A 24,622-nucleotide genomic window follows, 5' to 3' on the forward strand; every position below is an offset into this window, starting at 1 on the left:
ACCCATAAACTACACTGTACACAATCTTTAACTACCAAACCAACCAACCCTTTATAGCTTTCGTTTTCTTTTTCGAGGTTTGCCATATTCCATTCCCACCAAGCCTCACAAATACAAAGCCCAAAGAACAACATTTGTTGAGATCTTCAATGGATCCATAGATCCAATAAATTTTCTAATATAATTTCTTAATTACTGTGATTTGACTTAATTTGAACATCACCTGAGACTCCAACATCAACATATAAATTTAAAGGGAAAAACAAGCCTAGAGGAAATTATAACTTCACTTGCATGCCAAAACAATCAGTATTAGTTGATGACTTGATGTCAATTGTTTACTAACAATTAAACTCAGGTCAACTATTTAATTCACTCTAAATTTGTTTAGCATCATAATCCAATTGTGTTTTTGAATTTTTTTTTTAAATTTAGTTTTGATTTTTTATGTAATTTTAAATTGTTTTAATATGTTGGTGTTAAAAATAAATTTTAAAAAGTAAAAAATATTAATTTGATATATTTAATAAAAAAATACTAAAAAAATATTTAATAACAATAAACAATAAATACAAGCGTTATCAGGATTTTTTATTCGGTGATGATCATTTATAAAAACAACAAGCATGATAAGTAAAAATAGGATTATGATTTCAATATTTTTAATTTAAAAGTCAACATGGTATGAGCTTGAAGCAATCTATTTAACATGACCCGGGAATCAAACATTATATTAAACTTTAAGTTTACAAGAATATAATTATAAATAGTAATAAAAATATTTAATTTGTTTTTTTGATCTCTTTTTTCTTCGTTCCTGGTTGTCAATAAAATTCTAAAACGTAAAAATCCCTTTTCTTTTCGTTTTCTTTCTTCTCGAAAAGAAAGAAAAATCATTTTCACCTTATAAACTTTGTATTCTCCAATGTTATTTGTTTTATATTGGCCAATCTCTCTTTATATTTATAGTTCCTATGTGTTTGTTAATGTGATGGTTTTCTAATATTATATTTATTATATAAATCATTTAAAAAATTTGAAAACCTATAAAATTAGACTAAAAACATTCTAATTTGGTAAAATATGTTAACTCGTGATTTTAAAAATAATTGTATATTTTCATTTAATATATCAATTTTGTCTAATTGTTATAAAAAAGAAGAAGCAAGTATTAAACATTCTCGTCATTTTTTTATTCATCCTTAATTTAGATAATATTTGAGAATGTAATAATGATTGTTTTTTAAAATATTTTTTTTTAAAAAATACATAAAATATTTTTTTATTATTTTTAAAAAATTATTTTTGATATATACACATTAAAATAAAAAAAAATATAATTTTAAATAAAAAAAATTTAAAAATCACAAAACAGGATTTCTACATAAAAACAAATATCACAGACCTTGCCTTGGCACCGGACACCTAAGAATGAAAATCAAAATCTCCAACTCTCACATTCACAGCCGCCAACTCTGATAGGAGCAGCAATCAGGAGCTCCCTCTTCTTTCTTTCCAAAGCCCAAGCTGTTGTGCTTTGTTTTCTCCTCCCTCATGGCCATCAGGAACACGACGTAGTGGCAGAGATGCAGACAAGAACACATCATCAAAGATGTTAGTTTTGATGGCCCTCATTACTTAACCAAATTTCAGCCTCATAAAGTGTTTTTTTAATCAATCTTTCATGCAACCAGTTCTTTATCCTTGATTTAGTAAGACTGTTATTATCTAGGAAAGGGGTTTTGATTTTCTCGATGGGTTCCTTAGTTTCTTTATCCCTTTTCCATCGAAAGAATGGCTTCATGGTGTGTATACGAAAGCAACCCCACAATCTTATCTTCTCTTCATCTTTTCTGTCCATTAATCTAGGTGGATATTGGGTATTTAAAAGTGTGTGTAATATTTATTTTTAAAGTATTTTTTATTTAGAAATATATTAAAATAATAAAATTTTAAATTATTTTTAATATTAACATATCAAAACAATTAAAAAATATATAAAAATAATTTTAAATAAAACAATTAAAACTCAATTGTTTTTATATAAAATTGTTTTAATATGTTATATTAAAAATAAATTTTAAAAAATAAAAAATAAATTATTTTAATACAATTAAAAAAAACATTAAAACTGCCTTGTATGTCATCTCTCATTTGTCAATCTATGTGATTTCTTATTTGTCAAGTTGGTTGGTACATGGCGTTGTACTAGCATGGACGTTATTTGTTAAATTAGATAATTATTAATTAATAAAAATCTATGTATATTAATATTTTATTTTAAAATTATATTTAAATTTTTACATGAATTTAAAGATAAAAGCATTTACTTATAATTTTACTAATAGGATTTACAATTTAAGTTTTCATTATATATAAATTATATTCATGAATAATATATATATATATATATATATATATATATATATATATATATATATATATATATTATGATGGATAAGGATACAAACAAACAAACCTAATGCGTTTAGGGTTTTGGCCCAAATTTATAAAACCATTAAAAAAAACATTTATGCTTTCTTTCCCGCCTTCTCAGCTTTTCTCTCTCTTTCCTTCTCTCACTTCAATTCTTCTCTCTTTCTTGTGTGTGAGACAGAGTCACCCAAAGCAAGATAGAGACATTTTAGTGTGTGTGTGAGAGAGAGAGAGAGAGAGAGCAGGACTTGTGTGTTTTCAGCTTTGAAAGTGAGAATCCTTTAGAGGTAGAAGAGGAGAAGTGCAGTGCAGTTCCAATGGAGCTAAACACACCCAATAAGAACCTAATCCCCTCTGCTAACCCCCCCTCTCAATTCGAGGTCTACTTTCTTTAAACCCCTTATTTATTTATTTATCTATTTTTCTTTTATCTTTTTTTAGTGTTAAATGCATAATTATGTGTGGGTTTTTATTTGCTGGTCTTTTGGGTCTCTGTTCTTTCTCATGTTGAGGGTAGAATCATGGGTTATGGTTTTTTTTTTCTGGGTTATTTTGCTTCAAAGTTGAGATTATGGTTGCTTTTTTTGAGGTTTACATGATGTTTTGTTTCGTGTCTGTGTATACTTGTCTGAATTGATTTAGATTTTAGCGGGCTTGGGTCCTTCAGAGTTTTTTCACTGTTAACCTATTAGGGTTTTGGAGGCTGCTAAATCAACTGGTTTGAGTGTTGAACAATCAGAATGCTTCATTCCTGGGAATTCAGGTAAAGGGGTTATTGCTAAGCCACCCAGCGAGCACTTGGAATTACCAATCGAGGAGCGAAAAGCCTTGAAACATGGTTGTGCTAGCCCAGGTGGTAACATGATCATGGTGCCTCTCATTGCAATTCCTGAGCCAGAGATGGCAGGCAATTTAAATGAAAGATATCAATCATATGAAAGTGAAAGGGATTTAAGTAAAATTGGTCAAACTGGGCAAAATGAAGATGAACCAGGATGTGATTGGGTGGCTCTGATTTCTGATGTAGCTGATATCTTGACCTTCGAGCCATCCATTGATGAGGAATCTGCTGAGGAGCGAAAAATGGTGGATCCTGGGACCATATCTTTCATCTCAACTGTTCTACAGGTTCCACAGGATAACAACAATGATTCAGAAACTTCCAATTGTGTAGGTTCTTTCCAGCATTGTGATATGGGAGATCTGGGAATTCAGCCAAAAGAATTTGGAGAAAAGAACGAAGTAGATCAGACTCCATCTGTACTTCCTAGCACTTTACTAGATAAACCAATAGTTACTGATGCGTCTGCAACAGTTGATGTCAAGGGGAAGAACTGCCAGTCTATCGGCAAGGTAAACACTTAAGAACTAATACTATTTGCTTGTACCTATGTTCTGATAAATAACTCCAATCTCGGCTTATCATGATTGTTTTGTGTTTCATAAGATTACAAGTTTCACGGCAGTGTTGTTGTTAGTTGTTACAGACAAATAGGATGGGATGGGCAGCATTTGAAGGAGTGGCTCCTATAAGCAAACCTTAGTACTTTTTTGTTCATTTAGAATTGTATACTTATCTGTTTTGATGATAAATGAGTAACGATACATGTGTAGGCATTGATGCTGATGATTTTTCCGAGAACAATTTTTCTCCTTGGTCAATTTTCATTAAACCTGGAAAATGTTTTGTTGTAATCAACAAGCTATCTCTAGAAGACTCTTATTGCAGCTGCAAGTTTGTCTGTTGTCATACAAATGTTCATCAAAAGCTGTGGTGATCATTACGTATTTATAACTGTTAGAATCACACCAGAGGCTTTTTATGCCTGCAGAACATTTTGTCAAAAATGACTGATTTGATAATGTACACAAGGATTGAATGAAAGAAAGAAATTGCAAATGTGCTTCAAATTATGCCAGGCAGAAAATTTTTCCTTTATGTTTCACTAGTTTACTGGAGTAGCATCATGAGTTATTTTGAACATGATTGACATTAGTATGAAATATAAGCATGAAAGAGTAAGTTCATAATGGAAGAACATAGAAGGTAAGTGGTACTTAAAAGATTAGTTAGGCCAAGGTCCAAGTGCACTCCAAGGTAGAAATTTAAAGGTATTAAGTTTACATGCATATAGAATAAATTCTTGATACCATCACTAACCAAAGCTTCAATAAACCTTAATGTAGTTCTTCTGCTGTTTGTAGGACACAAAGTTGACCTTGTTATTTAGGTTGCGTGTTTGGTTTGGGGTTAAAGGGGGTAAAATGTTAACCCCCTTTAACCCTGTTTGGGAAATTTTAGTGGTGGATAACAACAATGTTTTTTTTTTTTTTTTGGGGGGGGGGTTTGGGACTTGTGCATCTGTGTTTTCTTTTTTCAAACTAACCATTCATTTTGTTTTCTTTTCTCTACATATAATCAATGGGTCTCACAAATATATACATATGTATCATCTTTTATTATGTTTAATTTAAAACTTGATTATAATTTTATTGGATCCTAGCATTACACATAATTTTTACGCACATACCAAACATCTTTAACATTTTACCCCTCAACCACTTGTTTATACCCTTAACATTTAACCCCTTAACACTTAACCTCCAATTTTAATCCCTGAACCAAACACAACCTTAAAAGAAATTTTTATGGTGGCTAATTATGCTGATGCCAGCAGCCAAGTAGATTTTCTGTTCTATTATTAATTGCGATTACATGAAATCCAATAATCCACAGTACAACATAGAGACTAATTTATTCTTCATTCAGTTTAATATTAATCACTGTTTTTAAACATCTTTAGCTTATTTTTAGCAGCTGCATAAAATACGAAGGCGGTGCCTGGTTTTTGAGATGGGAGCTCATAAAAAGAAATTAGCATTTGAATCTAATAGTAGTTCAACCTCGTCACAATTAGATCATAATGGTGCCTACTTGGAAAAGCATGCAGCTCCTAGGAGGACAGAAAAGGGAAAGACATTATCTGCATTATCTGGAAGGGGTATTGGTTTGCACTTGAATGCTCTCACTACTGCAAGCAATGGCAAAGCTGTCAAGATTGAGACTCGAGCTTCTGTAAAGCAAGAAATAAGTGAACCTCCTTCCCCTGCTACGAAAATGACATCTGGTCAAGATCCTGCTATTAAATCCATAGCTCTGACCACTGTGCAAACAAATTTTGTTCCTTTTGATAACAAAAATAAGACCATGGAAAATGCTCCTCACGCATCAATGGTTGTGAATGAAGAGTTTGGCATAAGCAGTCCCAACATGAAGAGGTACATGCGGAAATTAATACATTCTAATCTCTGAGGCCAAATTCCCCAGGTAAATTTTTTGATTTGTTTTAAATTTCAGGCAAAAATTGGAAAATCAAGGAGCATCACGCAAGCGCTGCAATTGTAAGAGATCAAAATGCCTAAAGCTGTAAGTTCAGCAGTTTCCTAAATTTACTTTTAGTATTCACTAGTTACATGCCCCGCGCGATGCTGCGGGTCAATTATTTTTTACATTTCATAAAAAGTTAAGATCTAAAAGTATTAGGTTTTTTTGCAAAGTTATACCCAAGAGTCTTAGGTTTAGTTGCAACGCCTAATCCAAGAGTAATATTTATAATATTAATAATAACATTAAACTTGCATGACCTAAATTTAAGTGGGTTTGACTGCAATATCAGACCCAATAGCATTGGATGTGGGTCTAACTGCAAGGTCGTGTCATAAATGTGTGATAATTAAATAGATTAGTTAAAAAGAAAAAAACAAAGAAAAAAAACCAACAGGAAAATAAAAACTAATGAAGAAAAAGAAAAAAATATATGAATTAACTGGGTTAACCCTTCAAACCAGGTTAACCCGTCATACCTTGAATTCGCATCGTGAAAGTTTGATAATTAAAAAGGAAATAAAACAAACTAATGGGTTAACCCAGAATTAACTGGGCTAACTCGTCAAACCAGGTTAACCTGTCAAACCCGGAATCCTTGTCATGAAAGTTTGATAACTAAATAGAAAAAAAATTAACATTAACAATTTAAATTAATCAAAAAAAATTAATTAAAAAGAAAAAAAACAAAAGGATGAGCCTTTTCACTGTGGACTGCACTGTGCAGTCAGTGCAGTCCACAGTCAAATGCATAAAAAAAAAAAAAAACTAAAGGCATCAGCGGAGAACTACTTAGAAAAAAATTTAATATTAATAAACTAAATTAATTAAATAAAATTAATTAAAAATAAAAAATAAAAGAAAAAAAACCTCTAAGAAGAAAAAAAACTAAATAGAAATAAATTTAACATTAACAAACTAAACTAAATGAAAAAAAAATAATTAAAAAGAAAAAAAAAATTTCAGGTTAACTCGTCAAACCAGGTTAACCTGTTAAACCCGGGATCCGTGTCATGAATGTCTGGTAACTAAATAAAAAAAAATGAAGATTAACAAACTAAACTAAACGAACAAAATTAATAAAAAAAAATTAAAAAAAATCCGGGTTAACTCGTCAAACCATATTAACCCGTTAAACCTAGGATCTGTGTCATGAAAATCTGATAACTAAATAAAAAAAATTTAACATTAACAAACTAAATTAATTAAAAAAAATTATGAAAATAAAAAACAAAAAAAAATTGACGGGTCAACCCAGAATTAATTGGGTTCACCCGTGAAACCAGGTTAACCCGTGAAACTCGAGATATGTGTCATGAAAGTCTGATAATTAAATAGAAAGAAATTTAACATTAACAAACTAAACTAAATGAAAAAAATTGATGAAAAAGAAAAAAAGCAAAAAAAATATATTTCTGGGTTAACTTGTCAAATCAGGTTAACCTGTTAAATTCGAAAAACGTGTTATGAAAGTCTGATAACTAAATAAAAAAAATTTAACATTAATAAACCAAATTAAACAAAAAACTTTTGTTAGAAGAAAAAAAATAAAGAAAGAAGCCAAAAATATCCCGAAAGGCATAAAAAACAGCTAAAAAAATAAGACAACTTAAAAAAAAAAAAACAAAAAACGGATCAGTGTTTTACTGTGGACTGCACTGTGCAGTCCACAGTAAAACACTGATCCGTTTTGGTATATGTTACAATTAATTAAAAAGAAAAGAAAAAAAATTTGGGTTAACTCGTCAAATCAGGTTAACCCGTCAAACCCGTGATCCATGTTATGAAAATTTGATAACTAAAATTGACGGGTCAACCCAGAATCAACTGGGTTCACCCGTGAAACCAGGTTAACCCGTGAAAGTCGAGATATGTGTCATGAAAGTCTGATAACTAAATAGAAAGAAATTTAACATTAACAAACTAAACTAAATGAAAAAAATTAATGAAAAAGAAAAAAAGCAAAAAAAATATATTTCTGGGTTAACTTGTCAAATCAGGTTAACCCGTTAAATCCGGAAAACGTGTCATGAAAGTCTGATAACTAAATAAAAAATTTTTAACATTAATAAACCAAATTAAACAAAAAACTTTTGTTAGAAGAAAAAAAATAAAGAAAGAAGCCAAAAAAAATCCCGAAAAGCATAAAAAACAGCTAAAAAAATAAGACAACTTAAAAAAAAAAAAAACAAAAAACGGATCAGTGTTTTACTGTGGACTGCACTGTGCAGTCCACAGTAAAACACTGATCTGTTTTCGTATATGTTACAATTAATTAAAAAAAAAAAATTTGGGTTAACTCGTCAAATCAGGTTAACCCGTCAAACCCGGGATCCGTGTTATGAAAATTTGATAACTAAATAAAAAAATTAACATTAACAAACTAAATTAAACAAAAAAATTTCATTAAAAGAAAAATACACAAAGAAAAAAGCAAAAAAAAAACCATAAAGGCAATAGAAAACCAAAAAAAAATAAAAATAAAAACAGAAAAAATAAAAAAAAAAAACAAAAAAAAAATGAAAAAGAAGAAAAAAAAATAGGAAAAAAAAAACGAAAAAAAAAAAAACTCATCTTTTACTGTGGACTGCACTGTGCAGTCCACAGTAAAAGAGTGAGCCCTTTTAGTTTTTTCTTAATTTGTCTGATTTTTGGAGGACCTAACTACTCAAAATTCATCAGCTAGTTCTTTCATTTATCCCTAGCATGATAAATGCTGCTGTAATAGTAATAAAAATGAAAATAGGTAGAACCTGAAGGCTAGTTAATCTCATTGATTCCGATGCTCGATGATTCTAAATTGGCCTTTAAAAACAGGGGTCAGAATCTTGATTACAGTGGATTTAAACAGTATGCCTTGGTTTTCTTCTCCTAGCCATACTTAACAGCTCCCTTTCTAGATGATAGAAAATAGATATCAAGTTTCACACTAGAAATTGAATTAGATACAAGCTTATATTGTGGTTATTGTATGTTTACAAGATCTTGTTATCTGTACAGTTATTGTGAATGCTTTGCTGCTGGTCTCTATTGTATTGAGCCTTGTTCATGTCTAGATTGTTTTAACAATCCTGGTCATGAAGGCACTGTTTTGGAAACACGCGGACAGATTGAGTCTCGCAACCCTCTTGCATTTGCTCCCAAAGTGATAAGAAACTTGGATTCTGCCTCTGAATTTAGGGTAAGGAATGCTTTCAGGTTAATATTGCAAATGCTTCTTGATTTACCATTTGTCTCTTTCTATGTGCAATGTTTGTAACCCCATCTAACATGAAATTTTACTTGTGTACAAAGGGTGGTGTTGGTTGCTCTTCCTACTGTAGATGCGAAGGATGTAAAAACACTTTTGGTTGCAAGAGTGGTAAGTGTTGTAATAATCTCCATGCTCCCATACATGTCCTAGCAATTGAATTAACTGATTCAAAGTTAGTTATCTTAGTTTCCAAAATTATCTCATTATGGCTGTGTTTTGAATAATGCTCTTGCTTTTTCACTAATAAAAGGGTTAATATTCTTTATTTATTTTAATTATTTTGAACTAATTATAGGAGTTGAAGAAGATGACCTGAAATGGGAGGAATCTAAAATACATGAGGATGCATCAGACCTGAATTTACTTGATATAATAGAAAAGGGTGAAGATCACCCAGATCTTATGCCACCTTCTCAAAATTCCAGGTATGATATTTAACATATTAGGAGTCCAGCATGGCATTTGTACTGATCATGTCGTCTATTTTAAAGATAAAAGTTTTATACATGTTTAGGTCTCCAGTTCATCTGCAAATCCCCATTAGTGGGCAGCTCCAAGGATCTTCCCTTTGAGATGTTGGTCCATCAACACAAATACGCACCGTCCAAAAGTTTAGAACAGATTTTTTCTATCACCAGCCTAAATATGAGAAGCATCTTAAGGTAATTCCAGAAGATGAAACTCCTGAAATTCTGAACAGCAATTGCTCACCTACAAGTGAAGTTAAGTCAGTCTCTCCCAACTGCCCGAGGGTTTCACCTCCTCATCATGGTTTTGGTTCATCAGCTTCTTGGATGATTCTGAGATCTCTCAATCCATCCCCATCTCTCAACCCATCAAGTGAGCAATGAATTTCAACCTCTCCCGCAACATGCTGTCTCATGATGCAAAGGCATGCTATTTACTCGTTTGAGTTCCAGCTTCCAATCAAGTTTCTCAAAGTAGAATGGTACAAGAAGAATTTGCTTCCCCATAATGCTAAGGCGCCCGTATAGAACTAATTTTATGAAAATCTACGCCCTGTATCTATAATAGAAGTGCTGTACAAGATGAAAGTTGTGCCTGTAGTGTAACTATACACTTGATTAAGTTAGTCGTTACAATTAAATAGATGTGTTGTAATAGAATTACTCTCTTCTCAATCCTTTTGTTTCCATCTGAACTACACAGTTCAGGTTCCCGAGGACAAACGTTATGGACAAGCACTTTCATCTTCCAGCAATCCTGTCATTGTAATGTGAATAGTCCATGAGTTCACAAGTGCAACTGATGCATAACCAATGATCTGCAAGAACTCAGGAAGAGAAACATAAACCGGTTTGCTTGACAGGTTTCTTGGTTGCGTTTGGTTAATGCTTCTTTTAACCTAATTTAGAACCGCACTGAATAAACTAGATTATCCCCGACTCCAATATAATTGATTGTAAAGAGGAAAGTAAAGACTTTGTCGATGACTACATTCTTTAGAAAGGTATGTTTTCCTCTTCGTAAAGTGGACGAGGAAGATGGCCAAAGGAGGAGATGTTAGCCATTTGGTCCTAGTTTTTCAAAGCCCTAGCTAAAGCTACAGGATTGTGAGTGAAGGAAGACACGCCTTCAACGTCCTTGTCTTTGTGCTTGCGCATGGGCTCTCCGCTCTCTTACCTTTAGATCAGTTGCCAGAGTAAAGGAAATATTAAAAATTCTTAATCCTAGGTCTTATAAGCCCTAGATTTCAAACTAAATGCATAGGAAGTAGAATAGAAAAACTACTTTACAGCCAACAAAATGCATGGGAAGTTCGCCGATGGCGTGGGAGTTGAAGTTGAGGGCTTTCCTTGAAGTGCTCAAGAAAGCTGTTGCTAATACCATGATTTAATGTTGTAGAGATATGACCGGTGGAGCTGCTTGGTAAAAAAAAATAAAAAACTCAGCTGAAAATTATGTTTTTTTAGAATTTTTACTGAAGAGTCAGCTTGTGTTCTATCATGGCAAAAATATATATATAAAAAAAAAATTAGACAATTATGTTATAATATTTTTTAAAGAACCGAGAAAAAAAAATTCAATAAAATTAGTTAATTTTATAATATAATTACAAAAAACAAATAATAAAAAAAATAACAATGACCGATAAAAAATGCCTGTCAATTATTTGAAAAAATACTTTAAATATTCTTAAAATATCTCAACAAAAATTAAATGAGAATGTGATAAATTCTTAAAAGAGAAAAATAAAAGAAGTTCAAAGTTTAATTACCAGCAAATAAATGTTGAAGGATATACAAACTTTAAAATAATTAATTTAAAAAAAGACAAAAAATAACTCGAGTTAGCATGTTAAATTCATGACCCGGTCGTGAGACTGATATAAGCCCGCATAAAAAAAGTAAAATAAAACAATGAAGGTCAACTCTCAAGCAAACTAAATGATGAAAGAAAAAACTGGGAAAAAAATTCAACTTTAAAAAATATAAAAAAAAACTTCAGTCAACTCGGATTAACTTAACTAACCTATGACCCGAGATATAAGATTATGATAGCTCTATAAAAAGAAAAGGCGAAAAATATAAAAAAGCTTAAGGCTCAATAACCTAATATTGAATGATGAAATTAAAAAAAAACTAAAATTATAAAAAAAAGACCTAAAAAAATCAAAGTTAAACCGAACTAATTTTCAAAACTCGTGACTTGAATTATAAGACCGAAATTACCTCATAGAAGACAAACATGAAAAAATCACGAAACAAAATCTTTAATCATCCAAGACTAAAAAACAAAATAAACAACAATAAAAAGAATGAGAATCAAATTGAATGCAAAAATTAAATTAAATAAAATGGTGAGAGATGAAATCGAAAAAATAATCAAGAAAAGGATTAAAAAAACAACAATCAAAACATCGAGTACCAAATTGGATATAAAAATTAAATGAAATAAAATGATGAAGGACAAAATTGAAAAGAAAAAAGTCAACAAAAGAAATAAAAAAATAGCAATAAAAATAATAAGGACTAGATTGAATAAAACAATTAAATGAAATAAAATGTTGAGAGATGAAATTAAAAGCTTTAAAAAGCAAAACAAATAGCAATAAAAATAATAAGGATAAAAATTAATTAAAAAATTTGATAAAACTCATTTGATTTTTGGAAGGGTTGGTGTGAGATTCAAGATGAGAAGAGAGAAAAGAAGGAGAAAAAAAAAAACCACTAGAGCCTAGCTGATACTATGGTGAGCACACATGCCTGACCACCACCAGGATAAGAATGTTATGATACTTTTAATATTGATATTGAAGATGATATTTGACTGCCAAAAAGCACTGCACGTATCACCTAAAAAATATTGATATTTTTAATTTGCTAGCGTGTGCTCTTTTAAATTTATAATTATATTTATATTTGTTAGAAGGTTGAATTGTTGTTTATTGAAATTGATTAAAGTTGAAAAACTATGATGAGAGAATGAAAATTCCCCTATACATTGATTTTATTTTATTATTTTTTTGCTTTTAAGTGCAGTTAAAATGTAGAAGACTAAAAATTCTTGTATTGCAGCTATTTTCGCCAATTATCAATCTCAACTTTTAAACAATAAAAATGGCAGACGCTTTGTTTATTTTCGCCAATTATCAATCTCAACTTTTTAAACAATAAAAACGATAGCACGAGCCTATCAAACTATAAAGCAACGAGAAACTACGGCCACTCAACGATAGCACGAGCCTATCAAACTATAAAGCAACGAGAAACTACGGCCACTCAATGAGCAACTATCACTCAACGAGAAACTATAAAGCAACGAGAAACTATCATTGAGTGGCCGTAGGTTGAATTGTTCTTTATTGAAATTGATTATAGTTGAAAAATACTATATGCACTGGATTTTACACGTAAACTTCTACCAAAAATGATGAAAAGATTTTGAAGAAATGTCCTGAAAAAAATACTATTAATCCTAGATTTTAAATTTATAATTATATTTATATTTGGTAGAAGGTTGAATTGTTCTTTATTGAAATTGATTATAGTTGAAAAACTATGATGAGACAATGAAAATTCCCCTATACATTGATTTTATTTTATTAATTTTGTTTAATGGACAAGTATGATGAGACAAGTATTATAGCTTCCACTCAATGTCTGTTAGTCAAACATTTGATAATTAAAACATGTTACTGCATCTCAATTAAAACATTTGATAATCAAAGATGATAAACATTTGATAATTATCAAACATTTGACAACTATAAAGGTTCAACTTTTTTTCGAATGATAATTATCAAACATGAATTAATCCATTAAACAATAGCTGGAAGTGGAAGCTATAATACTTGTCTCATCATACTTGTCCATTAAACAAAATTAATAAAATAAAATCAATGTATAGGGGAATTTTCATTGTCTCATCATAGTTTTTCAACTATAATCAATTTCAATAAACAACAATTCAACCTCCTAGCAAATATAAATATAATTATAAATTTAAAATCTAGGATTAGTAGTATTTTTTCAGGACATTTCTTCAAAATCTTTTCATCATTTTTGGTAGAAGTTTACGTGTAAAATCCAGGGTTTATATATTATTCACACACTAATTCAAACATTTATTTATTCGGAATTTCATTTATTTATCCTTTTTTCTTTCAATTGTGGATCTTCTCTTTTTATTTTTATTTTTGTATGATATTGTTGTTTGTGATAGATACATAATTTATAAGGTTTTAAATTTTGGAATACTTAATTTTGCAAAGTTTTACTTGTTTTTGCTCACGATTTAGTTTTTGGTTATAATTTTTTCTCATTGAAAAAAATGAAAATATCATGTAGCATAATTATAAAAATACTTATGGAGTGTTTTTTTTTCCTTCTCAAACTAGAACAACTGAAATAAAAATATTTATTTAACAAACTAGATTTTGCTGAACCTGCGCGCGTAGATACCATCTGTGCAAGTGAACACGCGCATATGGGTAGTTGAGCAAGCTATAAGAACTTCTGTAGTGAGAAACGAATAAATCACCTCTGGATTGCGGCTTGACTCTCTGTCAGTCTGTCTCCTCTTCTATTTCTCTCTCGCTCTCACTCATAAACAGGAAACGGAAAAGGAAGTGGAAGTGGGCTTCATTTTTCTAATCAAACATCCTTCTTTTTCTTAGTGTATCTAGCAAGCAACCATTATCTGTGCATTGCTACTACAGGTTCGTTGATTTCCTGTTAAAAGTTTTTATTTTCAATAAATTAATATTTTTTTACGTATTGTTAGCTCACTGTGCTTTGCTGGTATAAAAAATAAGTTTTAAAAAATATAAAAACATTAAATACTTTTTAAAAAATAGATGAGTTAAAGAGACATAGTTTTTCAATGCAAAAAATTAATAAAATAAAATCAATGTATAGGGGAATTTTCATTCTCTCATCATAGTTTTTCAACTATAATCAATTTCAATAAACAACAATTCAACCTTCTAACAAATATAAATATAATTATAAATTTAAAATCTAGGATTAGTAGTATTTTTTCAGGACATTTCTTCAAAATCTTTTCATCATTTTTGGTAGAAGTTTACGTGTAAAATCCAGGGTTTATATATTATTCACACACTAATTCAAACATTTATTTATTCGGAATTTCATTTATTTATACTTTTTTCTTTCAATTGTGGATCTTCTCTTTTTATTTTTATTTTTGTATGATGTTGTTTGTGATAGATATATAATTTATAAGGTTTTAAATTTTGGAATACTTAATTTTGCAAAGTTTTACTTGTTTTTGCTCACGATTTAGTTTTTGGTTATAATTTTTTCTCATTGAAAAAATTAAATGAAAATATCATGTAGCATAATTATAAAAAAAATTTGACTATTAATCAGTTGATTAATCAAAGATTTATCGCACAATTGCTTGTGAGATCAAAACAATATGTTTTCTTTTGTCTGTCTCCTCTTGCCTGCTTGGAGCTTTGCTCGTTATTGGGTCAAGTTTAATTGCAAATGTTGTCATGCGGCTTGACTTGTTCTCGGAGTAAAGGAGATCTCAAATCTGAATGATTAAAGTTTAGCTTTACAATTTGGTTTTGGAGGAAGAACAAGGAATATCGATAGAAACTAAACCATGCATTTGTATTGTAGGAATATTTGTCCAGTCATAGATATTACATTATGATTTAAGATTACAAAGAAACATTCAGTATTGAATAATTTTAATATGTAATGACGGTGGTTGTTTTTTTAAAAAAATTGTTTAAAAATTTATTAAAATAATATATTTTATTATTTTTCATATCTTTACATTAAAACGATGTAAAATCATTGAAAAAATTAATTTAAAACAAAAAAAAATTGAAATTTTTTCAAAAATATTTTTAAAACGCAAAAATAAATTAACAGGTTTTTAAGGATAAATACTAAGACTACTAGTACAATTTCAATTTGATAATTTCATTTTGGGTGTCCTAATCAAATACCAGTACTGGTTCAAATTGAAGATGGAGAAAATTAGTGCTTTGAGAAATGATGAAGGGCTAATATCTTATTTTCCTGGTAGAAGGTTAATTGAACCTTTCAATAAATCTAAAACTACAAGAATTACAAAGAAAGTTCGGGGTGACTTCACAGCCTGCCATGAACATGCACAAGAGGACTTGGAATCTGGGATGTTCAGGCCCAGACACAGTGCCCTAAGCCGACAGATCATCGGATGATCACAGATCACAGTGCCCTGAACAGACAAATTAATAATTTGTTTTTGAATTTATGTATTTCTCAATCTAAAGGAGTAGAACTTCAATTTTCTAACCTTTTTTTTTTAATAAATGAATATAAATGCAGTTATATATATATATATATATATATATATATATATGACACTTGAATATATCTGCCCCACAAAGAAAATGCCAGTATAAGCCTTGGAAGTATCATAGTCATTTCAATGGGACCAATGCACATTTCAAAGAAGCTTCATCTTGTCTTGCTTGCTAGGTTTGTAGTGGAAATTAAAGCAAACAAAATTTATTTCAACATGCAATTGATAGATGATACAGTACTGAAAATAACACCACTACAAATTATATATCTTCCATTATTTTTAGATATTAAGTATAATATACTCCGGTAATTGTGGGTGATCTTTCTTAATATATTAGATTTATTTTATTGGTGATATTAATAATATTAGAATTATTAGAATTTTGATGTCATCGAAATATTTTCAGTAATATTGTGGGCCTTATAAGTAATATTGTGGGCCTTATATGAAAAAACTTTCAGTAATATTGTGGGCCCACAAATAACAAAATCCACAAATAACAAAATCCCATACTGAAAGTTTTTTCATACGTGTAATCCAATAACGTGTAATATTGTGGGCCTTATAAGATGAGTATAGGATTTTGTTTAATTTGGATTTTGTTATTTGTGCTTAACAACATCCAATTTTTCTCTGAAAGTAATACAAAGGCCCACAATAACGTGAAATACAAAGGCCCACAAATAACGTATAAAAAATTGTGCGGTAAAAGTTATTTGTTATAAGACTTTCGGTTATTTGTGGGCCTTATAAGATGAGTATAGGATTTTGTTTTATTTGGATTTTATTGGATTACACGTATGAAAAAACTTTCAGAGAAAAATTGGATGTTGTTAAGCACGATGAAATTGTCAGCACAATAAAACATCCTTTACTTTTCCAATTATCAATATGAGATCAAAACAATATGTTTTCTTTTGTCTGTCTCCTCTTGCCTGCTTGGAGCTTTGCTCGTTATTGGGTCAAGTTTAATTGCAAATTTTGTCATAATAAAAGGGTCCCCGGACTTCCCTCCACAGCACATGACAGAACACAATCTATCATATAAACATTTACTGATGTATTCAAAACTTTTTTTTGTTCGCCCTTCTGTTCCACAGATGTGATTATTATTATTGTCAAAATGATGAATTCACTTGTAAAATCTTATAATTTTATGAGTTAATTTTTATTTAATATGTAAAATTAAATTAAAAATTTAGAAATTAGTAAAATTAAATTTGACTCGAGGAAAATTAGTGATTATAAGAAACATAAATGCGATGTAAGATAAATAATTTTATTGATTTAATATGAATAACTGCTAAACTGAGATAGAAGAGGTTGAGCGATGGAAAGGAAGTTAGACTGCGAATCAACTGTGGATACAAGCTAGTTGGCTGGGAATATTAATATATAATTAGTTTACAGATTGTAGCTTGCACACACCTACCGATCTGGCTGTTTGTCACTTTTCAAACCGCTGATGAGCTCTCCATTTCAATCTTCAGAAACAAAAACCCTAAAGACTGTTTACAAACAAATATAAACTTTATCTTTTCTCCTCTTATTTTTTTTCACAATCCCCAAGGACATAAGATTGCTCACATCCCTCACATTGAATCGTCTGAAAAGCAATCAAAGAATCCTTTTCAAATGTTGATAATTGGCGAAACATAGCAACTTACAAGTTTCATTGCGCTACGCGGAGTAAACAAAGCGTCTGCCATTTTTATTGTTTAAAAGTTGAGATTGATAATTGGCGAAAATAGCTGCAATACAAGAATTTTTAGTCTTCTACATTTTAACTGCACTTAAAAGCAAAAAATTAAAAAAATAAAATCAATGTATAGGGGAATTTTCATTGTCTCATCATAGTTTTTCAACTATAATCAATTTCAATAAACAACAATTCAACCTCCTAGCAAATATAAATATAATTATAAATTTAAAATCTAGGATTAATAGAATTTTTAAAGGACATTTCTTCAAAATCTTTTCATCATTTTTGGTAGAAGTTTACGTGTAAAATCCAGGGTTTATATATTATTCACACACTAATTCAAAATCTTTTCATCATTTTTGGTAGAAGTTAAAAAAAGTATTTTTTAACTGAAAGTTTTTTATGGTAAACGTGAGAAGAAGTGACGGGATTAGAAAATTAGAGTATCACAAAGATGATGATAGGGTGCAAGCATGAAAATATCGTAAGGAAGAGGTTTAATATTATTTCTCAAGCGTCCTTTCCTCGTGGAAACTGCTGAGAAATGAGGGATGGAAACTGGAAAGGTCTTTGTTGCCTACCTGATTTGACTCGGCTCCAGCTGTTTATATCAGATTGTAGCTTGCCACACACCATTGGGTTTCATCTTTCTAAACATTTACGACGCTTCCTTCAGGAACAAAAACCCTGAAGACTGTATACAAACACTTCTCCATTTCAATCTGTTGTTAATTTTTCTTTATTCAAACTTTCCTAAGTAGCCATCGATATCATGGCTATGAACTCTCGAAAAACTGGAGACAAAATCATTCTTGATCAAGAAAATCTGTTACCAGAGCCGAAACGCATTCAGAGAAGGTGGAAGATGGCTTACAAGGTCATCTATTTCACAAGGCTTCTTGTTTCTTTCTCCAAGAAAGATCTTGACAGCCAGACCGAGATCCCAGGCTCCACATCCTATGTTGCTATTGACGTTCATGATGATACGTCCCCATGTGAGAATAAACCCGTTTCTTTGATTAATGTCTATCAGAGAACACTCATCAATATGGTAAAAGAAAAGAGCCTTAAAATCCTGAATCAATTGGGAGGAGTTTCGCAAGTTGCTATAATTCTTGAAACTGATGTTAAGGATGGTGTAGGGGAAGTTGATGTTGCTCATAGAAGGCATGTTTTCGGTGAAAATAGCTATAAGAAGTCTCCTTCTAAAAGATTTCCAAGCTATGTTCTTGAAGAATGCAAGGACCCGACCATTATCATTCTTTTGTTCTGTGCTATTATGTCCTTGGGATTCGCTATCAAGCTGCATGGGCTGAGAGATGGGTGGTACGATGGTGGCAGTATTATTCTCTCAACTGTTCATCTTGTTGCTGTCTCTGCTATTAGCAAATTCATGAAATCCAATAAGTTTGAGAAACTATTTCGTGTGAGAAATGATATAAAGGTACAAGTAGTGAGAGACAGGAGGCGACGTCGTGAAATTTCTATTTTTGAAGTGGTGGTGGGCGACGTGGTGTATTTGAATAAAGGAGACCAAATACCAGCTGATGGGTTGCTCTTGAATGATTCTTCTTTGAAGGTGGATGAATCAAGCATGAGTAGTGAAATGGACCATGTTGAGGTGAAAGGAAGGGAAAACCCTTTCTTGCTTTCTGGCTCAAAGGTGACTGATGGCAATGGCTTCATGCTTGTTACGTCTGTTGGAATGAATACGGCATGGGGTGAGATGATGAGTTCTAGAAGCCATGATCTGGATGAACAGACTCCATTACGATCTCACCTCGATAAGATCGTTTCTTACATGAGGAAGGTTGGATGGACAGTTGCTTTATTTGTGCTTGTAGTGCTGCTGATGAGGTACTTCACACGGAAAACTAGAGATGATAGTGGTTATTATGAATACAATGGGAGCAAGACAAAGATTAATAATGTGCTGGATCCAGTTGTGCGCAGTATTGCTGCAGCTGTGACTATTGTGGTGGTGGCAACTCCTGAAGGTCTCTCTTTGGCTGTAACTCTGACTTATCTATACTTCATGAAGAGAATGATGAAAGAGAGAGTCATGGTTCGTGAACTCTCTTCTTGTGAAAAAATGGGTTCAGCGACAACAATCATCATAGATAAGAAAGACATTCTTACTTTGAATCAGATGGAGGTTGTGGAATTCTTCATTGGAGAAGATATAATCAAAGCTAAACCTTCAAATGGTGAAATAGAATCGAAGGTCCTTGAGTTACTACAAGAAGGGTGTACTTCAATTCTTGAAATTTCTGGTAGTCCAACTGAAAAAGCAATACTTTCCTGGGCTATGTCGCCTTTGGGCATAAATATTGGCGAGGAAAAGAAAAAAGTTGAAATAAAACATGAAGAGAACTTCGATCCTGAGAAGAACGGAAGCGGGGTACTATTGGTGAGGAGAAACAATGAGAAGGTAGTTCGTCACAGGAAGGGAGATGCCGAGGTGATACTAGCCATGTGTTCAAACTATTATGTTAGAAATGGGGAGATTAGAGACGTGAATGAGGATGCAAGAAAGCAGTTGAAGGAGATAATTCGGAGAATGGCAGTCAAAAGCCTCTGCTGTATGGCGTTTGCCTGTAAAGAAGTTGAAGACAGTGGACAGGCCTCTGACGAGCTTGAAGCAGCTGGATTCACTTTGCTGGGGCTCGTGGGGCTGAAGGACGGATGCAGAATAGAGATTAGAACGGCGGTAGAATCATGTAAGAATGCAGGAGTGAAAGTTATATTGGTCACCGGTGACGATGTTCGTACAGCAAGAGCTACAGCCATTGAATGTGGAGTTTTCAGTTGTGATCAAGAGGATGTGGAAAGCGATGCTATAGTCGAAGGAGTCCAATTCAGTAACTACTCGCGGGAGCAGAGAATGGAAAGGATTGGGAAAATCCTTGTGATGGGAAGTTCATCCCCAGCTGACAAGCTTGAAATGATACGATGTTTAAAGGAGGAAGGGCATGTGGTAGCAGTAACTGGTGGTGGTACCGACGATGCCCTAGCTTTGAAGGAAGCAGATATTGAGCTCTCCATGGGAATACGAGGGACTGAGGTGGCGAAAGAGGGCTCAAAAATTGTCATATTGGATGATAACTTCATTTCCGTGGTGACTATGTTGAGCTGGGGAAGGTGCGTCTACAACAATATTCAGAAGTTCATTCAATTTCAGCTTACAATGAACGTTGCAGCCCTTGTCATCAACCTTATCTCAGCTTGTTCTTCTGGTGTATTATCATTGTCAGCATTCCAGATACTCTGGGAAAAGGTTATCATTGATACTCTGGGCCTACTAGCAGTGATCAGTCATGAACAGCCCACCAAAGATCTCATGAGAAAGCCTCCTGTATGTTGGTCCAAGCGACCTATCAACGAAAGCATCTTCAACAACATCCTCATCCAGGTCTTTTATCAGGCAGTTACTCTATCAGCTCTACAATTCAATGTGGGTAAGTCAATTCTGGGTTTGGCGATTAATAACACACTTGTTTTCAATACCTCAGTCATCTGCCAAGTTTTCAATATATTTACTGCGAGGCTGCCTGTGGAGAAGAAGAGCATGTTTATGTGGATTCGCAAGAACAAGCGTTTCTTAGCGGCTGTGCTTGTTGTCACAGTTGCTCAAGGAGTGATAGTGGAGTTATCGAGCAAGGTGACTAACAGCAATGAGAAACTGGATCGGAAGCAGTGGTGTGTGTCCTTAACCATGGCTGCTTCATCTTGGTTGTTTGATCAGCTTGTAAGGCGTATGATTCTTCCTAAAATCAGCTTTCTTGGATCTTGAAAAGTTCCACTTAGGGTTTTCTTTATATATATATATATATATATATATATATATATATATATTCTACTACTGGTCCCTTGAAGCTGTTTTTGCTGTTACGTGGAGTGTGTTTGGTATTGTAATAGCTGTTGTGGTCATGATTTGAAAAAAATTGTTTTATAAAAAGTACTTTTAGTTGTAGTTGGTTTGAAAAAATAGGTGTTTGGTTAAAACTGTGGTTGAAATTGAGATTGAAGAAAAAGTAATTTAATATATTTGGTTAAAAATGTTTTTGAAATTGAGGTTATAAAATAATTTAAAAAAATATATATTAATATTGATGGTTTTAATTTAAATATTGTGGATTTAACTATTGTGGTAACATCATGAAATAAATCATACTTTATATATAAAAAAATTTATTGTTCTATTAAACTATCTACAATTCCATTACGTACAAAATTCATCCGACAAAAACTACAGTTTTCATAATTTTTTAGCGTGTAATAAAATTAGATAAAATATTATCATGTATAAAATTCACTCTAAACTAGTATTTTTTTAAAAAAAATTGTTAAAAAAATTAACAAAAAAAAAACTTGTCCACGCAATGCAAGTGAACAGTGCAAGAGAATTGCACTGCTCACTATTTTTAAGTGAACAGTGCAATTCTCTTGCACTGTTCACATGAACAGTGCATCACTTTGCAATGTTCATGTTAATTGCATTGTTCATTGAACAATGCAATTAACGTGAACAGTGCTAAAAAAGTAAGGAATTCTTGCTTTTCAAATACTGCGTTTCCAACGTAGAAAAAAGATGGAACCCAATGAACAATATACATTATTTTTCCTTAACCAAATGATTATAATTACATTTTAAATAAAATACAGCCGCAGCCACATAGCCAAACGAACTCTGACGGTACGAAAACGCGGTATGTCTGTCAGAAGACATTTTGTTGTAACATCTATTAGATGTATGACATTCACACTTGGTTAATGTATTATAAGATCTTGTCCGTTAAAAACATAGCAAAAGGGGGAGAGAATCTCATCAACCAACCATCAAATCTATCAGTGGCTGATCTTTAATAAAATAGCATCCTGATCGAATAAACTCACATCAGCCAATTAATACACCACTATCGCGGAAAGGTAGGTTAGGGAAGCGTAGGATTTCTTAGGAATTGTTTGAGGTGTCAGGAAATCGAGGAAGATAATTTTGTCTCTATAACCTAATTTTTCAACAATTTTTATACAAAAATACATAAAATATCACGGAGACACGAATAAACTCATTTGTTGTCTTATTTTTATTTTATTTTTTACATTTACTTTTTTTTAATTTAACTTTTAAATTCAAAAAAATTGGTATAATTTATTATTTATTTTTATTTTCACCATCATTTTATTAATTATATTTTTATTAATTAAATCTTCTTATATAATTAATTATTTATTATCAATTTCATTCTTTAGCTTATAACTAGTTAAATAATATTGTTCTAAATAATTTTTTAAAAAAAATAAAAAGATTTTTTTATTTAGAATTTGACCAGATTTTATTATAAATTAACTAGAATACAAGTAGATTCAAGTTTTTGATTATATTAAATCGTGTCAATCATTTTTATATTTTTTAAAATTTCAGACCAGTCACAAGTCCCGAATTGATCAATTAAACCCTAATTGATCAATGAAGTTCCAAAGATTGAGCTTAAGTATTCCACTAATCACATGTTGTTTCGCTATACTTATAATTTAATTATTTCTTTGCTACTTTCCGGCCATAATTGACAGCTTACAGACCCCACGATTTCAATTATTCCCAACCGAAGTTGATCAACTCTAAGCTATATATATACAAACATAAAATATTCTAATTTTCAGCTATATACCCACATAAATTCAAACTAAACACTATTATCAGTTTAAACCAACCTTCTTTGATTATTCTGAAGTTCATATTTTATGTCCTTGTTTGCCATAAAATGTGAAAATAGTGGACTATGAGCACGTGGAAGTTTGAAATAGTGGATTATAAAATAGTTCTTTTTTATAATGCACTAAAGAGTACGTGGAAGTTTGAAATCCTTTCACTCTAGGGTTTAAATTTTATTCAGGATTGATATTCTCTCATGTTCATAATGGTTATATATATATATATCCTTACATCTATTTTAAAATTCATAAATGTCTTGTTAATTGTTGATATCATTTTAGCATTTTTATTTTTTATATTTGCATTAAAAAAAAAGTAAAAATATTTGTTATATCACATGTATCTATTATGGGGTTTTAATGATTTATTTGTAAAATTCATATCGAGGTTTGACCCACATTAAAAATATCATTGAAAGGCCAACATTTCAAAACCCTAAAAAACAAATTCTCTTTTAAAATTGCTTTTAAAATATATTCATAATTAGCTATTATCTTAAATATTAATGAAATGAAGAGTAATACCTCTTAACATCCTTGATTTTTGAAACATGTCTTCCTATTAAACCTTTAGATATAATATTCATCAATAATACTGTAATGGCAATTATAAGTATTAATTTCTCATTTAGCTTAATATTTATTAATGATATCTAACTGTCAATTAAGAGTATTAATTTCTCACCTTCAAGTAAATCAACTCAAAATATTATTTCTTCAATATCTAAAGATTGAGGTAAAAAAAGTCTCATTTAGCAAAATTTACTATTGTAAGATAAACACTACAAGATTTCTATTATTTCTCACCTTCAAGTAAATCAACTAATGTAAAAATTTTGAATGTCTATGCCACTAAATCTCACCTTCAAGTAAATCAACTCAAAATATTATTTCTTCAATATCTAAAGATTGAGGTAAAAAAAGTCTCATTTAGCAAAATTTACTATTGTAAGATAAACACTACAAGATTTCACAGTTTTACCGATAGACAAATTCCGTCGGTGTGTGATTAGAAGTTCGTCGGTGATTTTTTTACCGACGTCATCACCGACGGAATAATTCCGTCGGCTTTACCTTCGTCGGTGATTCCCCATTCCGTCGGTATATCAGTCGGAAAAACAAAAAAACCATTTACCGACGGTTTTACAGACGGAACGTGCGCGCCAAAAAAAAAAGATTCCCGCTTGAAATATACCGACGGATTTTCATTCCGTCGGTGACATTGAAATTACAGACGGAAAATATCCGTCGTTACATCGGTCGGTGAATGTATGAAATACCGACGGAATATGTCCGTCTGTAAATTCGTCGGTACTTGTGGAAGCTACTGTTAGATGGC

General features: G+C 31.3%; 2 protein-coding genes across 2 annotated transcripts; both read left to right on the forward strand.

Moving 5' to 3' along the window:
• Positions 1-3,123: 3,123 nt before the first annotated feature.
• Positions 3,124-10,216, forward strand: LOC18104059 (protein tesmin/TSO1-like CXC 4; the record flags this gene model as incomplete). The annotated part of the gene is made up of 7 exons (XM_024583825.2): positions 3,124-3,789; positions 5,255-5,715; positions 5,795-5,863; positions 8,822-9,002; positions 9,116-9,182; positions 9,370-9,499; positions 9,589-10,216. Coding segments are annotated over 7 exons (1,632 nt in total), but the record flags the coding sequence as incomplete, so codon positions are not given.
• An 8,124-nt stretch (positions 10,217-18,340) lies between these two features.
• LOC18104058 (putative calcium-transporting ATPase 13, plasma membrane-type) lies at positions 18,341-21,361 on the forward strand. The gene has a single exon (XM_024583826.1). It carries the CDS (start codon positions 18,341-18,343, stop codon positions 21,359-21,361), a length of 3,021 nt encoding a protein of 1,006 aa, XP_024439594.1.
• Positions 21,362-24,622: the final 3,261 nt, after the last annotated feature.

Source organism: Populus trichocarpa, chromosome 13, assembly GCF_000002775.5.
Source record: "Populus trichocarpa isolate Nisqually-1 chromosome 13, P.trichocarpa_v4.1, whole genome shotgun sequence".
NCBI classification, from domain to species: Eukaryota; Viridiplantae; Streptophyta; class Magnoliopsida; order Malpighiales; family Salicaceae; genus Populus; species Populus trichocarpa.

Bases quoted from the DNA above. Each gene is read 5' to 3' on its own strand.
- LOC18104058 (XM_024583826.1), top strand. From the start codon at position 18,341: ATGGCTATGAACTCTCGAAAAACTGGAGACAAAATCATTCTTGATCAA.